Source organism: Branchiostoma belcheri, unplaced genomic scaffold (assembly GCF_001625305.1).
Source record: "Branchiostoma belcheri isolate BF01 breed outbred unplaced genomic scaffold, Haploidv18h27 scaffold1, whole genome shotgun sequence".
Taxonomy (NCBI): Eukaryota; Metazoa; Chordata; class Leptocardii; order Amphioxiformes; family Branchiostomatidae; genus Branchiostoma; species Branchiostoma belcheri.
The window spans coordinates 3696480-3721298 of record NW_017802379.1 but is presented as its reverse complement, the minus strand read 5'-3'; the positions used below and the strand labels follow the sequence as shown (position 1 = coordinate 3721298).

The following is a 24819-nucleotide window of genomic DNA, read 5'->3' as shown; positions in this document are numbered from 1 at the left end:
CCATTTCTGATCTGCAGGGGGGCATTATTATTTATTTTAATATATGATAGTTCATCTACCCAAGTATTGCTCTATTATCTCAATAATTACCATCAAGGAGGTTTTGTAAGTCCTAAGGATTACTTTTGTACCTTAAACTGACCTCCCGTTGAGAACGGATACATTTCAGTCAATTAATCTTGTATACGTACATAGCTATTGACACACCCGGTGTGGATATAAAAATACTCGGTTGGGTTAAGGCAGCCTATGGCAAACTATGAGTAATATTTCATACATATGCCTGTAACTTTTGATACCTTGGTCGCACCACAACTAAACTTCACACAGTTCTAGTAGTACTTGAAACACATTGAATAAAGGTTATTTTGTTTTTACTACTTCTGGATTTTTGGGTTAAAAATCAACATTTTGGTTAAAAAAAGCTGTTTACTTCATGGCTTTACGCGCAAGCGGTAACAACACCTTTCATCGTGATATTTTACAAGTAGAAAGCCAACCCCCTATTTATTATTTTTGTCCGAGGCTATTTTGTGTTAAAAGACATTTACATTGTTTTTTGGGCCAAAAACGACAGAAACAGCTATTTTTTTGTCATTTTTCGTTTAAAAATCGCCACAGTTAAAAAATATCGACTTATATGCAAAATAGCCTCGGACAATTTTGATAAAAAAGTGATAATACGTAAACATGGGTTACTCTAAAGATCAATTATGCTGTTTTCAGCTGCGCGTAAAGCCGTTTATGTCATAGTCCGTGAATAAAATGCGTAACAACGCGGGTTTACAGGGGAAACATACAAATGACCGCGAGTTACCCCGAATTCGAACATGCATTCTATTCGAATGACGTCATATCGAACATGGTGGAACATGGTTCGGGTTCGAAACATGCCTGTGGCCATCGTGCAGACACACGCCCGAACTCGAACATGAATATCAGCCTAGGCCGCCTTAACCCAACCGAGTATATGTTGCATGTTGGACAACAAAAGAATGTGAAGAGTTTGTACATGTGAATTTGTACATATACATTTGTGCAAGTAAAGTTTGAAAATGTACAATATAGCCATACTGCTGAAAGTGGTACATGTATGGACATCATGATTCCTTACAGAAAAGGTACTAAAATAACTGACTTGAGCAAAAAAAGTTGTACAGTAATGTTACTTACATCTGAGTCTTCATGTTTGCCGAAGCCTCGGAAGTAAAACGGTTTGCCATTGATGAGGAACTGTTTGCTGGTGACCTGCACTGTTCGAATCCCAACAGGTAACCTGTATACATCGGGTTGTCCTGCACTGCCTATCACTGTCACCTGGTGGTCAGAATGGCAAGAAGGTAAACTGTAACACGTACACAATGAGCAGTTCATCCATGCCCCCTGACAAACTACCTAAGAACTGCAGAACAAGTCTATCAATGACAAGAACATTTCAACAATTTTCAAGCTCAATACAATTGCAATAGACAACGTTATACATATAACTGTTACATTTTTTATGGATGACAGACCAATGAATGTTGGCATTTCCAAATGGAGGCATTTCCAAAAGTATGGTATACTACTGGTATACAAGTAGTATACTGTGGCAAGTTTATTACATTGTATGATCGTGTTGAAAGATTTGGAAAAATCCCACCTATGTACCTTCAGTGTGTATAGATATGCTGGGTCACTGCTCATTGTAAATGGCCACCATAGTTTCACATCAGCGACCTTGACTTGACCCTTTCCACTGCCCTTGACTGCGGCTACCAGTTGTCCAGTCTTGTCGAGAAGGTCCACTGTTACTGGAACTGCACTGCTGTTTCCCTTGATGACACAGTCAAAATTTACATAACCTGTAAAAGGATATAGAGTGAAGAAAAATAATTATGTGAACTAGAAAGGTAACATTTGCAAATGCATAATGTTCACCTTCTATGCATGATGTCTAGCCTAACAAACTACTGTTATGTTTATTGTTACTAAAACAGATTCATATAATATAATATATAGTGAGCAGCCACTCTAGCTCTGTCCTGCTACATAATGTAAACCCAACACCACAGGGTGTCAGCTACAATGCTAGTCACCATGGTGAAAGACGTCTGGTCCAGGTCATTAACTTTATTTGTTTGGAGAAGAAGAAGAGGTAAAAACAATATGTTTCACCACCACCTTAATTACTATTATGTCTTCTGCTCAACCTTTTAAAGGCTGAAAGTTAGATGACTTGTCTTGTGATATGAAGAAAATATGTCTGTCATTATCTGTCATTTTAACAAGTGTAACAGTAGCTGATTATGTGATATTTTACCAGTTGATCCCTGTACATTTGTGGTGATTGTGATGTCATCCAGGAAGACAGAAGGAGTGGTGTACAGTTTGACAGGACGCTGGATTCCTGCGTAGTTAAAGAAATCCATCTGCAAGTTCTGTACAAAGTAGCCTGGAGGGTACCTTAGGGGAAAAATACACAAGAAATCCTCATTATACTATATTCTTACAGGTGCCTAATGTAAACATGTCATATGTGTACTTCCTTATTTTCTTTCTCCTTTCTTTCATTGTTTGACTCATTCGTTATATAATTCATTGATACAGGCCTTCACTCACTATCCAGGATAAGATTATTCTGGTGCTGTTGTCCCTGTCACAGAGGTGTTGGCAGTAGTTGGCTTGTAGTACTGGCCTTCACTCTGTATCTCAAGGCAGCCCTATCCAGCAGGTTAACACTGGCAAAGACCTCGCTTTCTGATAGTCATCCGACAGAAAAGCAAGTTTGAATCTGTGATCACCTGTCAGGGTCATCCATGTACTGGATGGTCCCAGGTGGGATGGTGTGAGGAGTCAGGGTGTTGTTCACAGCCACTGTCAGGGTGTTTGGAACGTTGTATCTCAGAACCAAGGAAACATCCGCTTCAAATGGAAGATGTCCACCGTCATGTCTGACAATCTCCTTAGAATTAAGCCACTGGAATTGCAAAGAAAAGCATTGTGAAAAGTGGCCTGAACAGTTGGAGCAAATAAAGGAACTGTTAGATTTGCTTCTGTTCCCTTCCTAGAACAAGAATCAAGTAGATGAATTTTTCAAACCAGATCTATATGTATTGCACCTTATAGTTATACATGCAAATTGTACTACATGTTATTGCAAGCTGACTGGTTGGTTTTAAAATGCACATCTTTTCATTGTGGAATAGAGTGTTTTACAAAAGGACTTGGCAATAGCTTTTAATGTGTACAAATCAATCTCAAAGCTGAAAATGTCATTACGCATGAAAATAACAACAAAACTCACCACAATGGTGTTGTAGTGGGCACTCTCGAACCTGAGCACAGTTCTCTGTTTGATGTTCTTCCAGGAGGCAGGGGCGTAAAACTCCCGCTGGTACCACGCCCAGCCGACAAAGTCCCTCAGCCGTCTGTCCTGGGTGATGTCATTATAGCTGGCAGGTACAGGCATGTCAATCACTGGGCCTGTCTGGGGTGAGAGTAAAATATATCAGTGCCTTAATTCTAATACTTCCTAAAAAGGTTATACGTAATTGTGATAGACATAATCATAAGACCAACAGCACCAGTTTGCAGCATAATATTAACGTATTCTACATGACTCTAGTTATAAATTTAATCATATTTGCTGACAGCACTTTTGGGGCAAAGTGACAGGTCTCAACGTGGTACGTACCTTAAGGCATAACACATCTGTGGAATTTGTGGAATGAGAAAATTTAAAGAGATGCACATTATTGGGGCTTAAGAGATTTGAACTCAGCATCTCCATCTAATCTGAGTCAATTACTTATTATACATAATCACAAGCCAACATGATGCCATAATGAAACCCAATCTACCTGTTCTAATGTTTTTTCCCACCACTGCTGATCAAACCCCGCATTCCTGTTGGGCGACATGTCTGCCCGGAATTTCCACATTCCTCCGAGTTCCCGGACTTCTCTGGATTCTGATTCCCGGGGAAAGAGCATTCCGTTGGAGAGTGTCTGACTCTGAGAGGATCGAGAAGCATGTGCCCCAGTGTCCAGACCCATTCTCATCATGAACACTGCCACAACTGGAGAAAAATAAGGCGGAAAAATAATATTCATTGTCATGAGGAAATTGTAATGTGAATCATTGTGATTTCCCTGCCACTGGCAAAAGTTTTAAAAGGCTTCAATACAACTAATAGGGGCAATAGTTTTTTTATGACGTCATCAAAAAGTACATGTACTAAGTGCAAGGACTCCTTAATCAGGAAAGGAGTCAAATTACATGAACAAAGCAAGAACATCCTGTCATTCTCAATACAATGGAGTGTATCTGCCTCTACAAAATGTATCTCAAACAGGATCAAAATATTTTTAAGCCATCACACAGTTATAACTTACTGTGTAAAAACTGATAATTAACCCAAAGGGGGGAAACATGGCCATTGATTAATTCCTCGTGGTTATGGCGTTGAACATTTAATAAAACTCCGTTGCAGATTCAAGAGTAGAGTTGAGAGTTAACGTTACATGCTTGTTTTCGCTTTCTGCAAAACTCACCGTTTACCGCGGAAAATAGCAACAGCATCATGAACATTCGTCGATTAAAACGAATCTTCATAGGAAACACAATCACGCGGAATATATAAGGAAAACAGCTGCTATGATCCGCCCATATTTCTACAACCCGGAAGTCACACACACGACATGTGAGGTCAGAGGTCAACGGCCGAGAGGTCAGAGAGCAGAGGTCAATCTGCCGGAACGAGGCTTTTCATTTTTACCTCGTGGCCGCTGAACCAGCGCTTTAAATTCGGCCAAAATGGGCCGTTTGATGCAGAAGAAGGTGTGTAAAACAATTGTAACATATGTCTGTGATGATATGGTAGTTGTCCAAGTACTTGGTTGCCCGTTATAGTGGTGAAATTTGATGGAAAACGAGAGTAGCTTCGTAGCGTCGTGTAAGCACATGTTGCATAATAAAAGCATGCCCCCCTCCCCTAAATTAAATGCCGTTCTTATAAATATAAAACTACCAGTGCAGTGAAACTGTCCATTCTTATATACTAGTAATATGGCAGTCCCTGATAACTATATCCTTATATAACATATTTTGAAAACATACTTATTAAATTGTGGTGAACTGTGTAAGAACTGGGACACACGTAAACTGTAATAGCTTGAACTTTTGGAAAAATTGTCTTTTCTAGTATGAGAGCGGCGCTGCCACAGCCTACATCACCCGAAACAGAGCCATCAACTATCTCCAGATCAGCCTGCCAGATTTCAGGTAACATTTAACAAGTTTCATAAATTTTGTCATAAACTTGATAAAGATGCCTGCAATGATTGTCCTACCCTGCATCTGCATGGAGATTAGATGAATATGCACTCCTTGGCACGGATGAAAAAAAAAATCATGTATTGTATCTGTTTGTTTGATTTGTTTGTACAAATTTCAATTCTTTATTCATTAGAGGCTCAAATTGGCTTGCAGACAGCTTTTATTGGACTATTTTTCAAATCATTCACACTGAGTCCTAGCTAATACTTCATGATTTACGTTATAACATTTTCTTCTTCGCCCCTCGTCAGACGGCTCTGTATCCTGAAAGGAGTTTATCCCAGAGAACCCAAGAACAAGAAGAAGGCCAACAAAGGCTCCACAGCACCCAGGACTTTCTACCTGATGAAAGATATCCAGTATCTGTCTCATGAACCTATCATCAACAAGTTTAGGGAGTTCAAGGTAATGTTATCAAACAAATATGACAGTCAAAAGAAAGTGATCTGAAGGTGATCTCGAATCAGTTTGGCTCATTGAAGAGCTACTCTTTGGAAGTCCCACTGGTTGTGACAGAGAAGACAGACGCTATGTACAGTATTTACAGGTTCCTTTTTACTGGGGAAATACCCCTAGCTCTTTTTGACAAGCACAATGAACAGTGGACCACAGCTTATAAGCTTAAAGTACCATCCTAAGGACTGCAGCCCTTAACAGTAGTGTGCATGTCGGGTGAGCGACAACAGCCGGGATTCAAACTCCCAACTTCTTAGTCCAGAGGCAGGATTGCAAACTACTGGACTATGCACGCTACTAGTCAAAGTGAAAGACTTTTGATTGTACTAATTGGCATATGATTTAAAAGTCAATTGTTTCGGACTGTAGGGGTGACACTACTTGGTCTTCTGAGGAGTAATTTTTGCATGTCTTTTTATTTTTCAGGTCTTTGTCAAGAAGTTAAAGAAAGCCTTTGCCAAAGCTGAACATGGACGAGTACAGACCCTACAGGAGAACAAACCTGTCTACAAACTGGATCACATCATCAAGGAAAGGTGAGTTGGGACAGTTTAGGGGTACTGCATTTACTGTTATTTTAACAGAGACTTGATTTCATACGATAGTAAGGGGAAAGGTTGTCACCCTGTTTGAATTTCGCTTTGGAAACAATTTGGCAGTACAACATGATTTACAGTATACCAACCTCATAGCTGGTGTACTTACACAGTAGCTATGCACCTACAGTGGTCGAAATACTTTTTTTCAGTGCTCTGCAATATTGCAGAAGAGTCAAAATTTCGTCCTGCAATTTGGAAATACTTTCTGCAAATACACAAGCCCCCCATATTACAACCTTCTGAAACCAATAATGCCTATTTTTACATCATATATATATATATATATAACGGTATAGCTTTGTAAATCTGTAGCATTACTGAAATTCTTCAAAATATCACTCTTTTAAATATGTTCGGACCGTAAAATTTTATCGGTCCGGTCCAAAAAAAACGAAAGGTCGGTGGACCGGTTTTTTTGACCGGAACAAAAATCCATATTTGTTGTTACTGAATAACTGATGATCACTACATACAAAGAAGCCTGCCAGGAAAATGAAAATCCAGCCTTCAAATAAAAGAAGTTTACCTTAGTCTCCGTCTCTCTCATTTTGCAACAATATTTTCCCGTATTTTGGTACCGATAGTCATCTAGAAATCATAAAGGACAAGTCTACGGGCCGTGCTTGGTTCGGATCGAGCCGAAAATCACTGATTTTACACAATATGGTCACAATGTGATGCACGTAAATTTTCACTCAAAATGAGAAATTACCGCCCAACAAAACGGACCATTAGGTTCCCAGTGCTGTATTTCTCTTTTGTTCATGTGATCAACTGTTTTCTTTGCTTGGATCGTGCAAAATACCAAGGAAAAACATCGAAATTTCGGCAAATTAACGCCGAGGCGAGTGTGGTTTTCGGAGGAGCCATGTTTCCTTTGCCGTGTTGCCTGCTGGGAAATGCTCAGCGAAAACTGCCGAAAATTGCCGAGGCAGTTGTCGGGTCCTCCCGGGAGACGAAATCTAACATCGGAAAATGGCGAGTGCCCATATTTGGATATCGTCGCCTTTCGTCGCCTTGTCGAAATCGTTCAACTTTGACCCCAAATTCCCTTATATGGGAACATTACAATCTGCTGGAAAACGCCGGCAGGTTCGTGCGGCGCAGGTTTTCGATCTATTCACAGCGCCACTGCTTTGCTAATTGAAAACTATTGAATCCGGAGCCTATTTTTTCCTTCTGCAAAATTGCAGATTGTAAGATTTTTTCTTCTGCAATCTTGAAAATCTATCTGCAAATTGCAGACTGCAGACGGGTATTTCGAACACTGACCTACATTGTACACACTGTAGTGCCAGACAATGTTGGTAGGGGGCACTAATGTACAGGTCATAATGTAAAGATCCATTAAACCTTTTAAAGTTTTAAGATATCTAAAAGTTGAAGAATTCACACAGTCTGTGGTGGCAGCAATGAACTTTTGTTTATCATAAGTACTGTAAAACTTAAAGGTTTTTATGGACCACATTGAAAAGACCTTTTGTACATAAGTCTGTTGTTATATGTAACTGTATGTTTGTATGTACTGCAGATATCCCACATTTGTTGATGCACTACGGGACCTGGATGACTGCCTCTGCCTGGTGTTCCTGTTTGCAACATTCCCTCAAACCAAAAACATTCCAGGAGACTTTGTACAAAGATGTAGACACTTGTCAGGTATGTTACTAGAACCAGTCATAAAGTCTTAAAATGTTAGTTACATGGTACTCATATGAATTAGTATTGATCTATATCATAAAACAATAAAGTGTTATTTTTTGTAATTATAGGTTTGTGACACAGGCAATGTACCTTCCAACATGTAATAACAGAGATATGTACATCTTTTGTTCCAGTCGAATTCATGAATTTCATCGTTGCTGCCAGGGCCTTGAAAAAGGTATGAACCTGTCACACATTTCCCCATATTTTGTGTTTTTCTTAAGGAAGGGCCCTATAGAAACATTTTGATGTCAGTATGCAAATCAGCTGTATCATGTGATTTTTCGCAGGTGTTCCTGTCAATCAAGGGTATCTACTACCAGGTGGAGATGCAGGGTCAGGTGGTCACCTGGCTCGTACCGTACAACTTTGGCTTTAATGCAAAGGTCAGATGTCACTAGTACTCCATAGGTGATAGACTTTGACGTTGTTATGAAGTTCAGAAAATGTGTGTAAAAACTCCTAATTGAGTGATCAAAATTTTTACTTCTCAGCGCCAAACTTTGTTGAAAATTGGTCTTCCTCCAGTATAGCATTGTACTAAGAAAGTATCTTTCTGGGTGCAACTTTTTATTTTTTGTCCAGGCATGTGCAGATGTTGATTTCCGCATCATGGCCCACTTTGTGGAATTCTACATCACCATGTTAGGGTTTGTCAACTTCAAACTCTACACATCACTCGGTCTGCACTACCCCCCAAAGGTAAGAGAAATAACCTATAGTGTGCTTCATGAATGTAAATAACATTTTTTTGTTCAGACATGTATATTTTGATAGCCAATATGTCTCTGTCATTTTTCCAGCTTACGTTTGAAGCTAAGGTGAAGGATGATGATGAGAAAAACGCCTACTGTCTGGAGTCCGAGGCTACTGGAGAGGTGTGACATTTCACTTTCTTTATTCCTAATTCCTGTTTGCAAAGGTTATGGTTCAACAGAAAATGGGATAGAAAAGTTAAAGACTCTTTTATACGATGAGTCGTGATTGAATGTTGAACAGAATTGATGACTGCACTTTCTAATGCTATAAAGCTACTGGGAGATACATATGATTTATTGCAAGCTGTAAGGGCACTGCCATTTTTGTCTCTCTAACATTCACATGATTTATTATACCCTGGTAGGTATCATAAATTTTGTCATTGCCTTCCAGTATTTCTGGGTAAAATCCATGCATAGCATATTGAGGAAAATGTCTGATTGTAAAGTTTATGGCCTGAAACCCACTTTATTTTTGGGTCATTTACCAGGATCCATACATCATTGGTTATTTTGAATGGGATTTGGGATCATTAAATTTTCTCATTATTACTGAGCTCATCTTAAACTAAAGAGTGCAGAACAATACCTTCACTATTGTACAGACATAAAGAAAACCTGTCAATAATGTACTGGTTCCACACTCAACCAAGTGTAACTAGAAGTTGTGCTGCTATGTAATGAGTCAGATCCTACTAAAACTCTTTGTACAGTAATTTTTTTTATCATACATGTACAATGTACATGTTGTGGCTGATACAATCTAGTTTGCCCAAACTATATTACATTGTTGAAGAACAGGTAACAGGATGAATTTTTGGTCATGCACAATAGTCTGATGTTGCACACCCCACTGAACAGTGCATGTGGGTACCCTTGTCCTCATGCAGATTGTGGTGTGCTAGAGTAACTGGGGGATACTTTGTGGTGCAGCCCAATACCACATGGCTGTGTCATCATTCAGCCCCCATACAGACCCTCTGCCCAAATGACCCTATGCAGCCACTTCAGACAAGACCTATCCGTAAAATTCTTTTATTTGTTTTCAGAGACTGGCAGCTCTAAGTGCCAGCTTGGTATCTGTGGTGACACAAAACACAGAGGAAGATGAAGTAGAATTGGATGAGTTTGAGGACAGTAGGGTGAGAATTTTGCTTTCTTACTCTTTCTCTCTCTCTCTCTCTCTCTCTCTCTCTATCTCGTTCAGTACAAAGCTTGTACAATGTATATACCATGTGTGTCATACATGTATACCTACTACATTGCTATGTATTTTAGGTATGTGGCCTTCAAATTGCAATATTATATGTGCACACTTGCCAGTTGATACGGCCTTTCACTTGCCTGTCTACAACTCTCACAAAGTGTGCCAGAGAAATGTTGGGAGCCTCTTTGTGACACAGATATTGTTGCCTTGCTGTTGTCATCAGAACCTCTCAGACATTTTCTAACTACAAACAAGATGCCTCACCCCAAGGCATATTCTTTTTCCTTTGGTTGGAATATTGGGATATTCTAAAAGCTTCTTGCAAAGAACCTCTCAGACTTTTCGACTCTAACCTTGAGGCATTTCCCTGTACTGTCTCCTTGAAATAGATCAGCAAGAAGTCTTGAAAGAGAAATCTGATTTTTCCTCAACATTTTGAAGAACACATTACGTAGTACCTGTGAAAAAGTTTGTGTGACTAATCTCTCTTTCCCAAGCTGGAACCAAGAGATACATTTTTGAAATGACAAAACTGTTTTATGACTTATTGAAAGTTCATTATATGTTCAATCTTCATCCACATTTCAGACACAGGAGGCCAAACAAGAGGAGGAGAAACAAAAGGCCTTTCAGAAACTGTTCAACGGTCTGAAAGTGTTTGTATCCAGGGAGGTGCCCAGAGAACCAGTTGTCTTTACAGTAAGGTAAGAACCCCTAAAGACCCCCCCCCCCCAAATGTATAGGCATGTTGGCCCTGTGTTGGTATACATTTTGTAGCATGTACATCACTGTTGAGTCCCTGTATAACTTGCACATTTGCCAGTTGGTAAGGCCTTTCACTTGCCTGTCTACAACTCTCACAAAGTGTGCCAGAGAAATGTTGGGAGCCTCTTTGTGACACAGACACTGTTGCCTTGCTGTTGTCATCAGAACCTCTCAGACATTTTCAATGAGAAACAAGATGTAATGCGATGTATACAAGTTATACCAACTACAGACTGTATGAGCTTGTAACATTTACATGTATTCTTCCTGTTTCTTGTCATGCGGTAGGAGTTTTGGTGGTGAGGCATCATGGGACAGGTCTGTTGCCATGGGAGCGACGTTTGATGAGAGTGACGAGACCATCACCCATCAGATCGTGGACAGACCCAAATCTGACAGACAGTACCTGTCAAGGTATCCTGAATAATAACTTCAGAACAGAAGTTAGAAAGTTTCTTTTTGTAGTTTTATGTTTTATGGAAAACAGTTTCTTTGATTCTATAAGAAGCAAAATTCATATAGAGTAGTAGTATTTTAAATATTACATTTATGGAATGTCAAAGTAAACATACATAACATTGTTTTTGCTACGTTTCCTCTTTTTCTTCTCCCAACCAAAAAGGTCAATGACCTAAACCAGACTGACTGTTACCATGGTAACTAATGTTGGGTTACATTATGTTGCAATTTTATAGCAGGAGTGATTTAGACTCCTGTCTGACCATGGCATATATGAATGTATTTGAGTAACAATTAACAGAGCAGACCATATGTGAAGATTATGCATCTACTTTGCAAATGTTACCTTTCTAGTCAGAGTTTTATTTTCATGTAAGTGAGTTGTTGAAGGAAAAATGTGTAATTCTACTAGTGCTATTGCATGTGTCTGTACTGCACATGATTGTTCTTTGTTGTGGTTCTGAATAATGTTCTAACAACAGCAATGATGTGCTAGATAAAGTGGGAGTTCTTCAGGACACGGAGTAACAGTTTCTGTGTCCTTGTTCTACTCCCAAACACGCTTCTTCTAACAAAGCATGCATGATCATATTCATAACTTATCATTTCTTTGAACTACTTTACAGTTCTAATTGCTCAGGATTACCTTTTCTCTAACCAACATGAAAACTAACTCTGACTTGAGAAAACTAATGCATAATTTTGTTCTCTGCAGGTACTATGTCCAGCCCCAGTGGTTGTTTGACTGTGTGAATGCCAGGATGCTGCTGCCTGTTGAAGACTACTTCCCAGGTGTGGTCCTGCCCCCCCACCTCTCACCTTTTGTGGAGTATAAAGAAGGTGACTATGTACCACCTGAGAAGGAAGCTCTGTCCAGAAGGCAACAGGGTCTGGATACTGGTAAGTCATAAGTATTATTAATGATATGACTGAAGATGAAAAGAGTACTGACTTGTTATTATGACTCACACATGGTAGAAAACAGAAATGGTTAGGTGCAACAACTCCTTCGGTGTAATGTAACCAGCTGCTGCCGCGTCACGTGCTTGCAAAGCTGATGTGTTACACTGAAGGGTGGTAATACCGGCTACACAGATACGGCAATGAAATATTTTAAGCCCCAGTTAGTCTTAACCCTGTACATGTACATGGTTGTTTAATTGCTATGTGTGTGCACACTTGCCAGTTGGTAAGGCCTTTCACTTGTCTGTCTACAACTCTCACAAAGTGTGCCAGAGAAATGTTGGGAGCCTCTTTGTGACACAGACGTTGTTGCCTTGCTGTTGTCATCAGAACCTCTCAGACATTTTTCAGTGATAAACAAAATGCCCTGCCTTCAGGCATTCGTATGTACCCTGTCTGAAATTTCTAATGTACATGGCAGCGATATATAGAAGCATTTGTTACACAACTCTTATTTCCATTCACTTATTGTAGCTCTTGCAACTAACACTTATTGTAAGTATTATTGAATTGAATGTATCAAAATAATGGCAATGGACTCAAAGTGACTCCAAAAAGAACCAAATGAGCATTTGAAAATGATAGAAATTGATATGGGCTATTTACTGAGTCTGCTATATTGGTTATTACTTCTCTGCAAATAAAATTGCAAGTAACAAGAGAGACCATATCATATGAATGCCATTCGATATGCTCTAGTTGCAATAGCACTTTGCTGAATTGGCCTTTATTTTAATTTCAGAATATATTGTACCAGTATGAAAGGGTTGAATATAAGTAAAAGATAATGACCTGTTATAGTTATCAACACAACAGGCGCTGGTTGATAAGTGATGACACTTGAAAAACTTAATGGTTCATTTGACACTAGATTTGTGAACTGTTTTTGTAAATGGAACACTTCCAAAACATGACCACATATTAAATGCCCTTTTGTAGGAGATACGGTATCTGGAGAAGCTGAAGATTCAGATGAAGAAGAGGAAGAAGAAGAAGAGATAGATGATGAAGGTGCTTATCCCCTAATGAATTTCATATTATGGACTTGTTGACAAAGTTGCTCAACAATCCAAAATGCATGGGGTAGTGTTGTACTGATAATGAGTCACGTATTGCAGAAATTAGAAATGTATTTTGATCCTTGGTTATTGTAACATATCAGATGTAAACATGTTTGGCTATTGAATTACTATAATTATGTGTGCACACTTGCCAGTTGGTAAGGCCTTTCACTTGCCTGTCTACAACTCTCACAAAGTGTGCCAGAGAAATGTTGGGAGCCTCTTTGTGACACAGACACTGTTGCCTTGCTGTTGTCATCAGAACCTCTCAGACATTTTGTTTTGCCTTCAGGGCTCGAAATACTGAGTGCATGTGCAAAATTTGGAGCTGTGGTCCCAATTTTTTCATATATTTTCTTAGGCTTACGTATGTAAAGATGTTGAATGTATAGTATTGATGGCTATTCCCAAAATTGAATTTCGAGCACTGGTCTTCATTCATTTACTCTGTCTCATTAAAATAAGCCATTAGAAAGCCTTAGAATGCGAATTTTTTGTATTATTCTTCTTGACGCATTGATAAAAATTGTGCCACAACAGATGAAGAAGAAGTTGAGGAAGATGATGATGAAGATGATGATGATGATGACGGTGAGGAAGAGGAAGAAGAAGATGAGAAGCAAATAGTGGAGAAAAGAACACCAAACAAAAGAAAACAGGTCAGTCTTGATTATGCGCATATTTTTATTGATATTTATTGTGGCGTAGAGGGCATAATTTTCATTCACTGAACAGGTAAGCCATAATGATCATTTGCAGTAGGATTCCTAAACAGATGCCATTGCTACAGTAGATAATGCAGTGTAATAGACTGTGTGCCCTCAAGCTGTTCACATGTAAGTATCATCAGGTATGGTCTACCTATTTGTTAGGCTGGATACATTTTGACAATGCTTTTAGAATTGCTCCAGCAGCTAGATTACAACTCTAGGGATTACAAAACCATTAAACAAGCCATCAAATGAAATATTTGATGTATTGGTAGCAAGAGAAATAAGAGGCTAAGACTTACATTAATTTTGTACTTGATATGCGCGAAGCAGTGAAGTTTCAAAGTTGTAACTTAGACTAAGTAAGGTATCTTGTGTGCTTTTCCTGTTTCTGAAGTGTGACAAAGATTTTTTTCTTTTAATATATGTACTGTGCAGTACACCTGTATTTTGATAGGTGGTGCATGGACTGATCCGGCCATATTAGTACCTAATCAATACAATAACAGCTTTCAGTTTTTTCCATATTCTACCCTTGTGCCTCAACATGCAACTGATTTTGCACACCCCACTGACCAGTGCATGTGGGTACCCTTATCCTCATGCAGATTGTGATGTGCTAGAGTAACTGGGGGATACTTTGTGGTGCAGCTCAATACCACATGGCTGTGTCATCATTCAGCCCCCATACAGACCCTCTTAGAAGTTCCAGCGCCAGTTCAAAGAAAACAAAAAACCTGACACTGCATCATGGGAACACATAGACGGCTACTGAAGATTAAAACACAAACTAAAATAACTCAATAAGATCAAGAAGTAGTATAGCAGTAGAAGCAGCTTTGCAAAAACCACAGCTACCATGGTATGAGGTACATTCTTGCAGATGAAGATTGTACCCTGACAAATGTGACTGGGTCAAACATGCCATTAAACTCAAGATTTAGATCACCTTTCTCAGAAAGCTTACTTCCCACAACAGAAATCTTGTGGAGGTGCCATATTAGCCTGTAGTCTGCCTATCTGACATGTAACTTCCCTGGTTGTTATGCAGATAATATTGGCACTTCCTGTCCATTTCCCCTGGGTGTGTGAGTGTGTAATCTGGCGACTGATAGCCATCTTCATGACTTTTCCCTCTAATGGATGGTGGCTATTTGGGTCAACTGTGATAGCATCAAGGAAAAGGGGGAATGAATATATCTCAATCACAATGTATCACACTTTGGCAGATATATGTCGTGTTGAGTATCTGTGAAGGCATTCTGTCACATTTACACATAGAGAGAGTGTTAATGCTGTGTTGTACATGTATGCCATTTGTTGTGAGGTTGTTGGCCATCCTTTTTAGATAATGGCACCATAACATGTATCCTGTGAATGTATGGCTTGCAGTGTTTGATCGATATGTGATGATCTATAGTAATCCTTTGGGAGTAGTTCACTGGAGATACATGTATACACAGATGTACACATTATTTAATGGACATACATATAAAGGACTTTCACTCTGCTGCAAACTGAATGGCCCATGTTTGCATATTCTGTTGATATTCTGTTGGAATTTCACAAGATTTCCGACAACCTCAATGAAAACATAATTTTACAGTACATGCACTTGCACATGTACTTACTACACACCAAAATGAATATACATGTACAGCATTACATAGCTGCAATATACATGTACTATTCTACCAAATTACCAATTTGGAAGTGATTTCCTTCTTTATCCATCTGCTGTTCTTGTCTTAGGAATTCCCAACAAGCTAAATGACACATGTACATGTAGACACATGCATCAGGATCATGGTCTTATTTTGGATTACATCGGATGTTTCTTCTGATAAACCAATTTGTACAGCTCCTGTGTCTCGTAAAAATCATGTTTGTACTGAACTTTCTTCCACGCACACGACTGTATTAGATTTAGACTTGATTATGTATAGTGGTTAACTCAATTCTTATTCACCGTGATCAATAAAATGTTCCAAAATTGTCACACTATGAAGTTTGTATTTAGATCTTGTTCTGGACATGGTAGGGACTTCATGACTTAATGTTTATCGAAGGAAAACATATTGTTTTTACTCTGTTTCTACTTCCGTTTCAAACACTGACCTGGTCAATGACCTGAACCAGACCGTCTGTCACCATGGTAACTGGTGTTGGGTTACATAATGTTGCAATTTTACAGTAGGAGGGATTTAGACTCCTGTCACCATATATGTGAATGTGTTGGAGCAAGAAAGACCATATGCGAAGGTAAACATTACGGTTTGCTTTGCAAATACTTTCTAGTTTCTATTGGGTTAGTTAGTCCTCAGTCTCGGTGAGCCATGCTTGTCTCTAGCATTTTCTGTTTTATAAGGAACGAATAGATGGTGCTCCAGTCCTTGAACCCTGAAGTGACCTTGTGTTACATGATTTGCTATTTGCCTTCTAGGAAAGAAAAACTTGTACAAACTTCTTAGAGTATCTGCAACAGATCTGAAGGTCTCCATTAGAAGAGGATGCGAGGTTTCTGATGTATGTTACATAACACTGTAGCAGCAGGCAGTGAGCAGCTGTCTCATCAACTAGGGATTTTAGTTCATCCCTGCCAAAGCATTTAAGCCACGGGAGAGGGTGAGATAAAAGGATGTCTCAGACAATGATGGAAGAAATGTCATCGGTGCTTTCTTGGATCAGCTTGTTTTCCCGGAGATGGGACGTTAGAGATTGTCACCCCAGCCCTTAAGGAGCCCCTCAGGTGTTGCCATACCTTCTCAGAAACTCTTTGAACTTAGAACTGATGGTGCCATTACTGAGAGTGAAGAAACGTGTATAAATCTGGGTCCCACATTGTCTGGGTAAACTTGTGACTTGAATTTCTTTGAACGATTTTCTAAAAACCTTTTTTTTGCTATCTGCTCTTTTGATTATCAGGACATGTATGTGTAATGTATGTTTAAGATTTTAACTTCTTTTCTATAATCAAGTGTATACGTCAAATATGTACAGAAAAAGGGTGTATCAGCTTACTATACTTGCAGAAAGGTAACATTTCCAAAGCAAATGCATGTTTACCTTTGCATATGGTCTGCTCTGTTAATTCTGACTCAAACACATTCACATATATGGTGACAGAAGTCTAAATCCCTCCTGCTATAAAATTGCAACATGATGTAACCCAATGCCAGTTACATGATTGTGTTACATAAGAGTGAGAGAGAGTCTGGTCATTGACCAGGTCAGAGGTCAGTGTTTGGAACAGAAGAAGGAGAAGAAACGGAGCAAAAACAATATATTTTCCTTTGGTAAACATGATAAAAATAATATTTTGTTGCCTTTCTTTTTCTCAATGCAGGATGAAGTCCCCAACACTCCCCCCAGCAGCATCAAAGTGAAGGCAGGGAAGTTGGACTATGAGGATGCCAGTTCCAAGGCCAGTCGGGAGGACTGGGAGGCCAGGAAGCTGGCCATCATGATGATCCCCAAGAAACGGAAAAGGCTCTTTGAGAAACTCTCCAAGAGGGAAAGGAGGAAGAAACATGAGGTAGGGAAATACAGACTATGGTAACTTGAGAATCTTGTAGAAATATGCCAATGTCTTAAAATGTCATGTTTCTCTTCAATTTTGGGAAGAATTAAAGGCCACTATTGTGGGATGTTGTCACTTAAACCAAAATATTGTGCAGAACAACAGTTACATTTGTCTGATGTTCGCAAAAGGGCTTAAATTTTCTTTTAAGTTTTGAAATACAGGTACAGTGTATGCTTCTCCTATAATTCAGATTATCGTTATGATTGCAAACTTGCCATTCTGTTGAAGTACATGTATCAAACAAAGGAATAAGCTAAAATTATCTACTGCTATGATGATATCGCCATATAACCATCTGCTGTTTTGTAGATTTTGTAAAAACAATGTAGTAACTAATGTGGCAATCAATACATTGTCGGCACGCGCACTCGCTTGTCATTCCTATGCTCAATAACTGTAATTAGATCACTTTTGCTGATAAGATGTATTTGTTGTGTGAAGTGGCTTCAGATGGCTTCCTACTGGTAAAGCACTCTGGCTTGCACTGTAATTGCTGCCTTGTGTAGTGTATCTTTTGGAAGTTAGTTGATGGTGTATTGAGCAGCCCCAGGGAGCCTTTGTAAAAGTGACTGCATCAAATGTAGATTATCTGGGCAATGCAATAGGTATCGATTTTCTACACGGGAACACAAAAGGACTGATCAACAGTGAGAACAATTGGACGCTTTCCAGGCTGGAGAAAAACAGGAGGACATGGTGTTCACATGACGTTTTGTATGAGTTGATTGTAGCAGTTGAGTTTGAATCTTACAATGGATCAAGGTTTGTAAACTGTCTATGACATTTTAAGAACAATACATGTACTTCCATAGCATTTTTCCCTTAATATATTGTAGACTGAAGACTGACATTACTCTGCTTATTTCAGGCAAAGAAACTCACAGCCAAGCGAGAGGAGTATGAAAAGACCCAGAAGGATATGAAGAAGAAACAAAAACTCAGCAACAAATAAGTATGCTGCTTGTGCCACAAGGCAAGCAACTACATGTATGTACAGATGTAACAGCTTAAACTTAGACAACAAATGTTGTAAATTAAACAGTTACTGTAGTCAAGTCTATTGCACACTGGTGGAAGCAAAGTAATAGAAGTATCCCTGTATGAATATTGTGTTGAGAAGCATTTTGTCTCTTAATCAAAACTATTGATAATTCTGCAAACAATTTTATGTTCATGATTTTACAAGTACAATGTAGTTATTTTTAGTTGGACAGTTGATAGTTTATTGTAAGAGCCAAATCCAGATAACCAGATGATGAACCAAAATCTATCTAACTTTTGTTTCAAAATCCTGAAGCATTTTTCCTGAAGCATTCTATGACATACACTGAATAACTTTGTACAGATATTTCATTAAACCTCCACCTGTCTTCTAGCTGCAGTATACTGTGTTTTATTAACACCGTAGGGAGAAGAACATTAGTATAAATCTTTGCTTGAGTTGGAATTGTAATAACCTTAATGTCATTGCCGTAGGGTGTAAACAAATGTCTCATTTCCCAGTAGTCATTACTTCTTCACTCCATTCTTCATGTGTTAGTTCAATCAAATAAAAAAACAAGACAACACTTGTTGCAAATGCAAAGCCTCAAAGCAGATATTGTTGTGAAAAGGACCTTAGGTTGTAGCCCTTTGATGTAGGGAGTATGAAATCATTATGTTTACAGAAGGAAAACATATTGCTTTTGTTCAGTTTCTTCCTCCTCTTCTTCTCCAAACAATTAAGGTCAATGACCAGAACCAGAGGTCTATCACCATGGTAACGTGTTGGGTTACACCATGTTGCAATTTTATAGCAGGAGGGATTTAGACTCCTGTCACCATATAACGTTACTAGTTTATGAATGTGTTTTCAAGAATTAACAGACCAGACTATACGCGAATATGCATTTGCTTTGCAAATGTCACCTCTATAGTTGGTAATTTGTTTGTAATGTTGAGCCTGCAACAGTTACTGTAGTTTACCAGCGTCGACTTTGTAAATTGAGACATAAATACAGCAGCTGCCTTTAATCCGGCTGAGTGCGCAGAAAATTAAGCCGTGACATTTTATCTGGGCTGTAATGGTCTGCTCATTTCAACAGCATTGATATTCATGCATGCTGCCATCTGTCTTATTGATAATTAGCCTGTGAGCAATAATTAGGCATAGTTACAGGCAATATTACTACATTATACTGATATTTGCATAATATGACAACACTATTGTGTGACCCATTTGCAAACTCACCAGGATTTTTTCTAGGAAAATTTAGCATGAGGGATCAGATCACTAGCATGGCTATGGAACAAAGGTACAGAGTGGGGGGTAGGCACAGGATTGTGGAAGTTTTACAAGTTTGTAACACAGTTTGTAATGCTAGAATTAATTGAATTAGTTGATTTAGCATTGAGTTTCAAGTTTCCGTGATGATATAAAAGAAAATTGATTTATAAAACTCTATCAATGAATGGAACACCATTTTAAGTATTTGAATTGACAACCTTGGGTTGACAACTACTTTGCATCTTCAATAACAAAAAAAGAACACATAATGATATTGAAAATATTGCAAAGAAAGGAGCCCTGGGGTACGTGTGGATCCCATATGTACGCATGAGGGATAAGATACATATCTTAATTAGCGATTTGATAGCCTTATAACTTTCTGTAAGGTAATGACAGATCATGATGTTTTGCCAATGTATCTGTATGCATATTTCTATTCGCTGTTGATGCCTCTGGGTTAATTATCCTAATGAGATCAGTAGGTGGATTCCCTGGGGACCAATTATTGTCCAGGCATAGCACTAGTTAATTAGATGACTAAGCTTTTGTCCATAAAATTGATTGACTTCATGTCGATTGGTGCCACCCCCAAAGCGTTGATGAGCTCAGTGGGAACATCAGTACTAAGACAATGTCTAAAGGGGATTACGATAATGTACAACAGTCTAATTCCATTATCCTACTGTCTTTTTTCTATTCAGACCTCATCTCTTAGATTCCTTATTATGTACTACACTATACCTCACTTATAGGAAACATGGACTAAATGAAAAGATATGGGGAATGTTGGGTGCCTTGTGTGCTTCAGGCATAAAGGGTAACATTTTTGAGCCTTGAGTTTTGATAACTGCGCAGTCAGTATGCAAATGTAACAAAGTGAGGATCAATCAGGTGTTGGCCATGCTGACGTGGGTAAGCCAAGACACTTTTACTGGCTTATTCATTATGAACACCCTTGGGGACTGCATGGGCACTTTGTGAAGTGTTTTATGCAGGAAGAGCTTGTTACGTCCAATTTGTCTCAATAAGAACAGAATACTGTCCCCAAGACCCACATTGTTAAAGGCTAACATTTGATATTCTTTGAACTCTTATTTTACTGCTAGATTTCGGATAATACTACATTTTCCACTAACCTGAAGGATAATGCAATGTAAGATACAATGCTAGTTGCTTGTTATGCCCTTGGTGCTGACTGTTTTCCCTGTCCCTGGTGCTGACTGTGTTTCCCTGTCCCTGGTGCTGACTGTGTTTCCCTCTCCCTGGTGCTGAAAGTGTTTCCCTGTCCTTGGTGCTGACTGTTTTCCCTGTCCCTGGTGCTGACTGTGTTTCCCTTTCCCTGGTGCTGAAAGTGTTTCCCTGTCCCCAGCGCTGACTGTGTTTCCCTGTCCCTGGTGCTGACTGTGTTTCCCTGTCCCTGGTGCTGACTGTGTTTCCCTGTCCCTGGTGCTGACTGTGTTTCCCTGTCCCTGGTGCTGACTGTGTTTCCCTGTCCCTGGTGCTGACTGTGTTTCCCTGTCCCTTGTGCTGACCGTGTTTCCCTGTCCCCGGTGCTGACTGTGTTTTCCCTGTCCACGGTGCTGACTGTGTTTCCCTGTCCCTGGTGCTGACTGTGTTTCCCTGTCCCTGGTGCTGACTGTGTTTCCCTGTCCCTGGTGCTGACTGTGTTTCCCTGTCCCTTGTGCTGACTGTTTTCCCTGTCCTTGGTGCTGACTGTATTTCCCTGTCCCTGGTGCTGACTGTATTTCCCTGTCCCTGGTGCTGACTGTGTTTTCCTGTCCCTGGTGCTGACTGTGTTTCCCTGTCCCAAGCGCTAACACTGTTTCCCTGTCCCTGAATGTTATTTTACTGTGCTCTGATATATCTTGCTTCAAAGTCATCATCAAGCAGTGCCATTGTTGTGAAAGCTGACTGCGGCAAAATCAGCACAGTAAAGTTCCCTTACCATCCTCAGAACTTCAGACGCTTGGAATGGATTGATATTTATGGAGACAAGAAGTACCTGTAAGTAGATTTGGCATTGTTTCTGCAAGGTAGCCGCTAGCCGACAATAACACGTATCGGGTATTGGAAAAACTACAAGCCAGAAATCTTCATTTGCCAAGGGCAGTGCATTCTTCGGTTCGTCATTGGACTCAAAAGAACTGTACACAACCTGTTGCACGTAAAGAACGTGGCCATGAAATGTAGGACTAAAATGGCAATTGGCTTAGACAGTGGACAGGTTCTGTGGATGGTTTTCAAAACATTTGGTAGAGAAAGCTTTTTTTAGTGTAAACGTTCTCTACTAAAACTTTGGAAGATCAAACCCATTACTGATACTCTTCAGTATTACTGATAACTCCATTACAACTCAATTGCAACAAAGTTTGAACAACGTCGCGTTCCTACATCGCAGACTATCTGCATGCGATAAATAGAGCTGTAGGCTTCTAAGAAGTTGATTGTATAGAAAAAGTAACCCCATTCTAAGTCGGTGGTGATATGTCAGCACCTTCGTCTAGCAATTTCTGGATCTGCCAGACACCATAATGATGATCTGTTGGACTGCTGGTGAGCCGAAACATTGAGATAAGACCTTAGTGTGCACGTAATTCCTTTTAAATCCCGCGTGTCACGGGGAATATTATCTCTTGTATCGTCGCACGCGGTGACTCATTGGCGCTGCATTTGGATAAAAGCCAAATGTCTTCTGGATTGAATGCCTCAAAGGATATTAGTAGTCCTGCTGTTGGCAGCCCCACGAGAGTATGTATGCTCTAATGACGAGCGTAATTCTTTTACCACGTCTGTTCATTGGCGTGAGAAACTAGCGCTAACCTTAGGGCACCTTCCTGCTTCTGATGGAGAAGTCGTGTTTTGTAAGAAGTATCTTCTTCATCAAGTGAACTTCTAAAGGGAAATCAAAGCTCTATTGAGAATAAGACATGCCGCTGAGGAGAGATGGATTTTTCTTCATTCAAATTTTAAAGGAGTTCATTACCGGTAAGAATAGCAGGTACAATTAAGACTCTGTTTTCAGGATTCCTTTGAAAGCTCAAGTCATGGACGTTATTTCTCATTAGACTTGCTTTAACTTGGTACAGATACAATCTTTTGGTATCTGAATTATTTAGTATGGAAATTAACCTACTTCTACAAACTTCCAGGCCTGATTCACTCCTCCAATATAGTGGTTACAATCGAAACGAACCGATTTACCAGTAGAGACGGTGAGGCAGTGAGATTTTCACCTTATCTTTGTGATTTTATCTGAAATGAATGACAAAAGCATCGGCAAGGTAGAAAATGGAATGTAGTGTGGTTCGATGATAGATGAGGAATGCTTTAGAAAGTTTGCTGTTTGAAACCTACACTTGGTTTCCTTGGCAAACCACGAGTACAACTACGAGTAGCATGATCACTTGTGGGGTCGTGTGGCGTAACGACAGAGATCGGCTAGGAACCAAGAAGTTCCGAGTTCGAATCCTGCCATGCCACCGATCTTGTGCCCTTGAGAAAGGCACTTAAAACGAATTTTATCACTTTAGTCTTTACTCAGGTCAAAATGAGTATGTCTGTTGTCCTTTCATGCGTTTGTCTGCGTTGGTGGTGGCATAAGAATTAAGTTGAGAAAACTTGAGTGTGCCGTCACCACGTCTTGTCATAAATGTTGGAATAGAAAAAAATGACTCGCCCCCGCACCTTATGTCACACTGTAAGTGCAAACAACGATCCAATGAAAAGACAATGCAAAAAAGGCAGATATTACACGTGAACGTCATTCAAATCAATATCTTATTATTTTCCATAGACTTTGGTCTCGCAGTCAGCCGGTTGAATCATACAGTATTATAGCATGACCAATAATCATAATTGAAAATTGAGTTTAGTCCCTCAGGAACTCACTCTTGTAATGTGTTGAAAGTTCAATATCATGACCATGATAGGCGTACTAATATAGATATTGAACCCTGTCACATGTGTACGTCTGGAAAGATATTTTTGCAGTACTGGAAAGCCACGGAAGGGCCAGAAGTTGGTCTTGAACTTCGTCCACATGTCAACAAAATGTCAACATGATTTATCACTTATGCTAACCAAAATATACGAAAACACACATGATTCTGTCTTTGCGTAGAAAGCAATGCTTGACATTTCCTCTAACTTGGTATCATGACACTGATAGGCGTACCAATATAGATATCGAACACTGTCACATGTATACGTATGAAATGATATATCACCAAGACCTGATGCTCTTTTTGTAGGTGTTCCAGCTATGCATAATGTACAAGATCCAAATGCCAAGCAGAAGTGATAACATCCGACCGTCAGGGAAGAAGCCTTGCATCTGAGACATGATCTTCAATACGGTGTGTCGGGTGGGGTGTATTGGGAGATTTCTCATTTGCCTTTGCCCCAACCAAAGTTATTGAATCCCCGCGCTATCAGAGAATATGTCTTTATTGGAAACCGGTCGGGTGACTTTTGAAGTGGCGTCGCGACAATTCTCTATTCGTAATGAATAATGCAACATCTGGTGGGCCTACGTATGTAGTTTCACGGCCTGTAGCTATACTGGTAGACTTAATTAGGTTTTCTATCAGACTGGAATATAGACGAAAACTTTATTGACACCACAAAAGTACAAGGACTTCTTAAGGTCATCGACATTGTAGATACACACAAGTAAATACAGGGTTTTAATGTAGTATTGTGGATGAAATAATATAATCTTGTGACCTGAATATGCGCACTTAGATATATAGGTTCTGTTGTTGGATAGATATTGGAAAGCATGAGGGTTGTATAACAACTCAATAATCATATCGTTTCTCGTCCATCAGGATTGTGTAGAGAAACGAAAGGAATTTATAAATCTGCCAAAATGCAATGCGGACTGTCCCTAGGTTCTAGTTTTCTGTGCTCAAGTAGATCACCACTTTCTTATGGCTTAGGCCTCTGTTGGCCTCGCCGCCTTAAT

The 24819-nt window shown here is 39.5% G+C and overlaps 2 protein-coding genes across 2 annotated transcripts in view; one reads left to right on the top strand and one right to left on the bottom strand.

Moving 5' to 3' along the window:
- LOC109464789 (beta-glucuronidase-like) overlaps positions 1-4676 on the bottom strand; it is a 9894-nt gene extending 5218 nt beyond the window's left edge. The window contains exons 1-7 of the mRNA XM_019761865.1: positions 4536-4676; positions 3843-4060; positions 3287-3469; positions 2784-2959; positions 2303-2445; positions 1651-1844; positions 1174-1317 (exon numbers count right to left, since the gene is read on the bottom strand). Coding sequence (XP_019617424.1) covers positions 1174-1317; positions 1651-1844; positions 2303-2445; positions 2784-2959; positions 3287-3469; positions 3843-4060; positions 4536-4596 — 1119 coding nt within the window. The 5' untranslated portion in view covers positions 4597-4676. The remainder of the gene's footprint in view (positions 1-1173; positions 1318-1650; positions 1845-2302; positions 2446-2783; positions 2960-3286; positions 3470-3842; positions 4061-4535) is intronic.
- Positions 4677-4696: 20 nt separating this feature from the next.
- LOC109464796 (pescadillo homolog) lies at positions 4697-18956 on the top strand. Its single transcript, XM_019761876.1, has 17 exons — positions 4697-4821; positions 5186-5265; positions 5571-5724; positions 6202-6311; positions 7906-8033; positions 8213-8256; positions 8369-8464; positions 8664-8780; positions 8882-8956; positions 9886-9978; positions 10632-10747; positions 11097-11222; positions 11983-12167; positions 13170-13241; positions 13832-13950; positions 17348-17536; positions 18453-18956. The coding sequence occupies exons 1-17, from the start codon at positions 4798-4800 to the stop codon at positions 18534-18536; spliced, it is 1812 nt and encodes a 603-aa protein (XP_019617435.1). The 5' UTR covers positions 4697-4797; the 3' UTR covers positions 18537-18956.
- The last annotated feature ends 5863 nt before the right edge of the window (positions 18957-24819 follow it).

Excerpts from the sequence above, each read along its gene's own strand:
- LOC109464796 (XM_019761876.1), top strand. The coding sequence starts at position 4,798 with ATGGGCCGTTTGATGCAGAAGAAG. Across the intron at positions 5,266-5,570 it reads ATCAGCCTGCCAGATTTCAG|ACGGCTCTGTATCCTGAAAG; the intron begins GTAACATTTAAC and ends GCCCCTCGTCAG. Across the intron at positions 13,951-17,347 it reads CACCAAACAAAAGAAAACAG|GATGAAGTCCCCAACACTCC; the intron begins GTCAGTCTTGAT and ends TTCTCAATGCAG.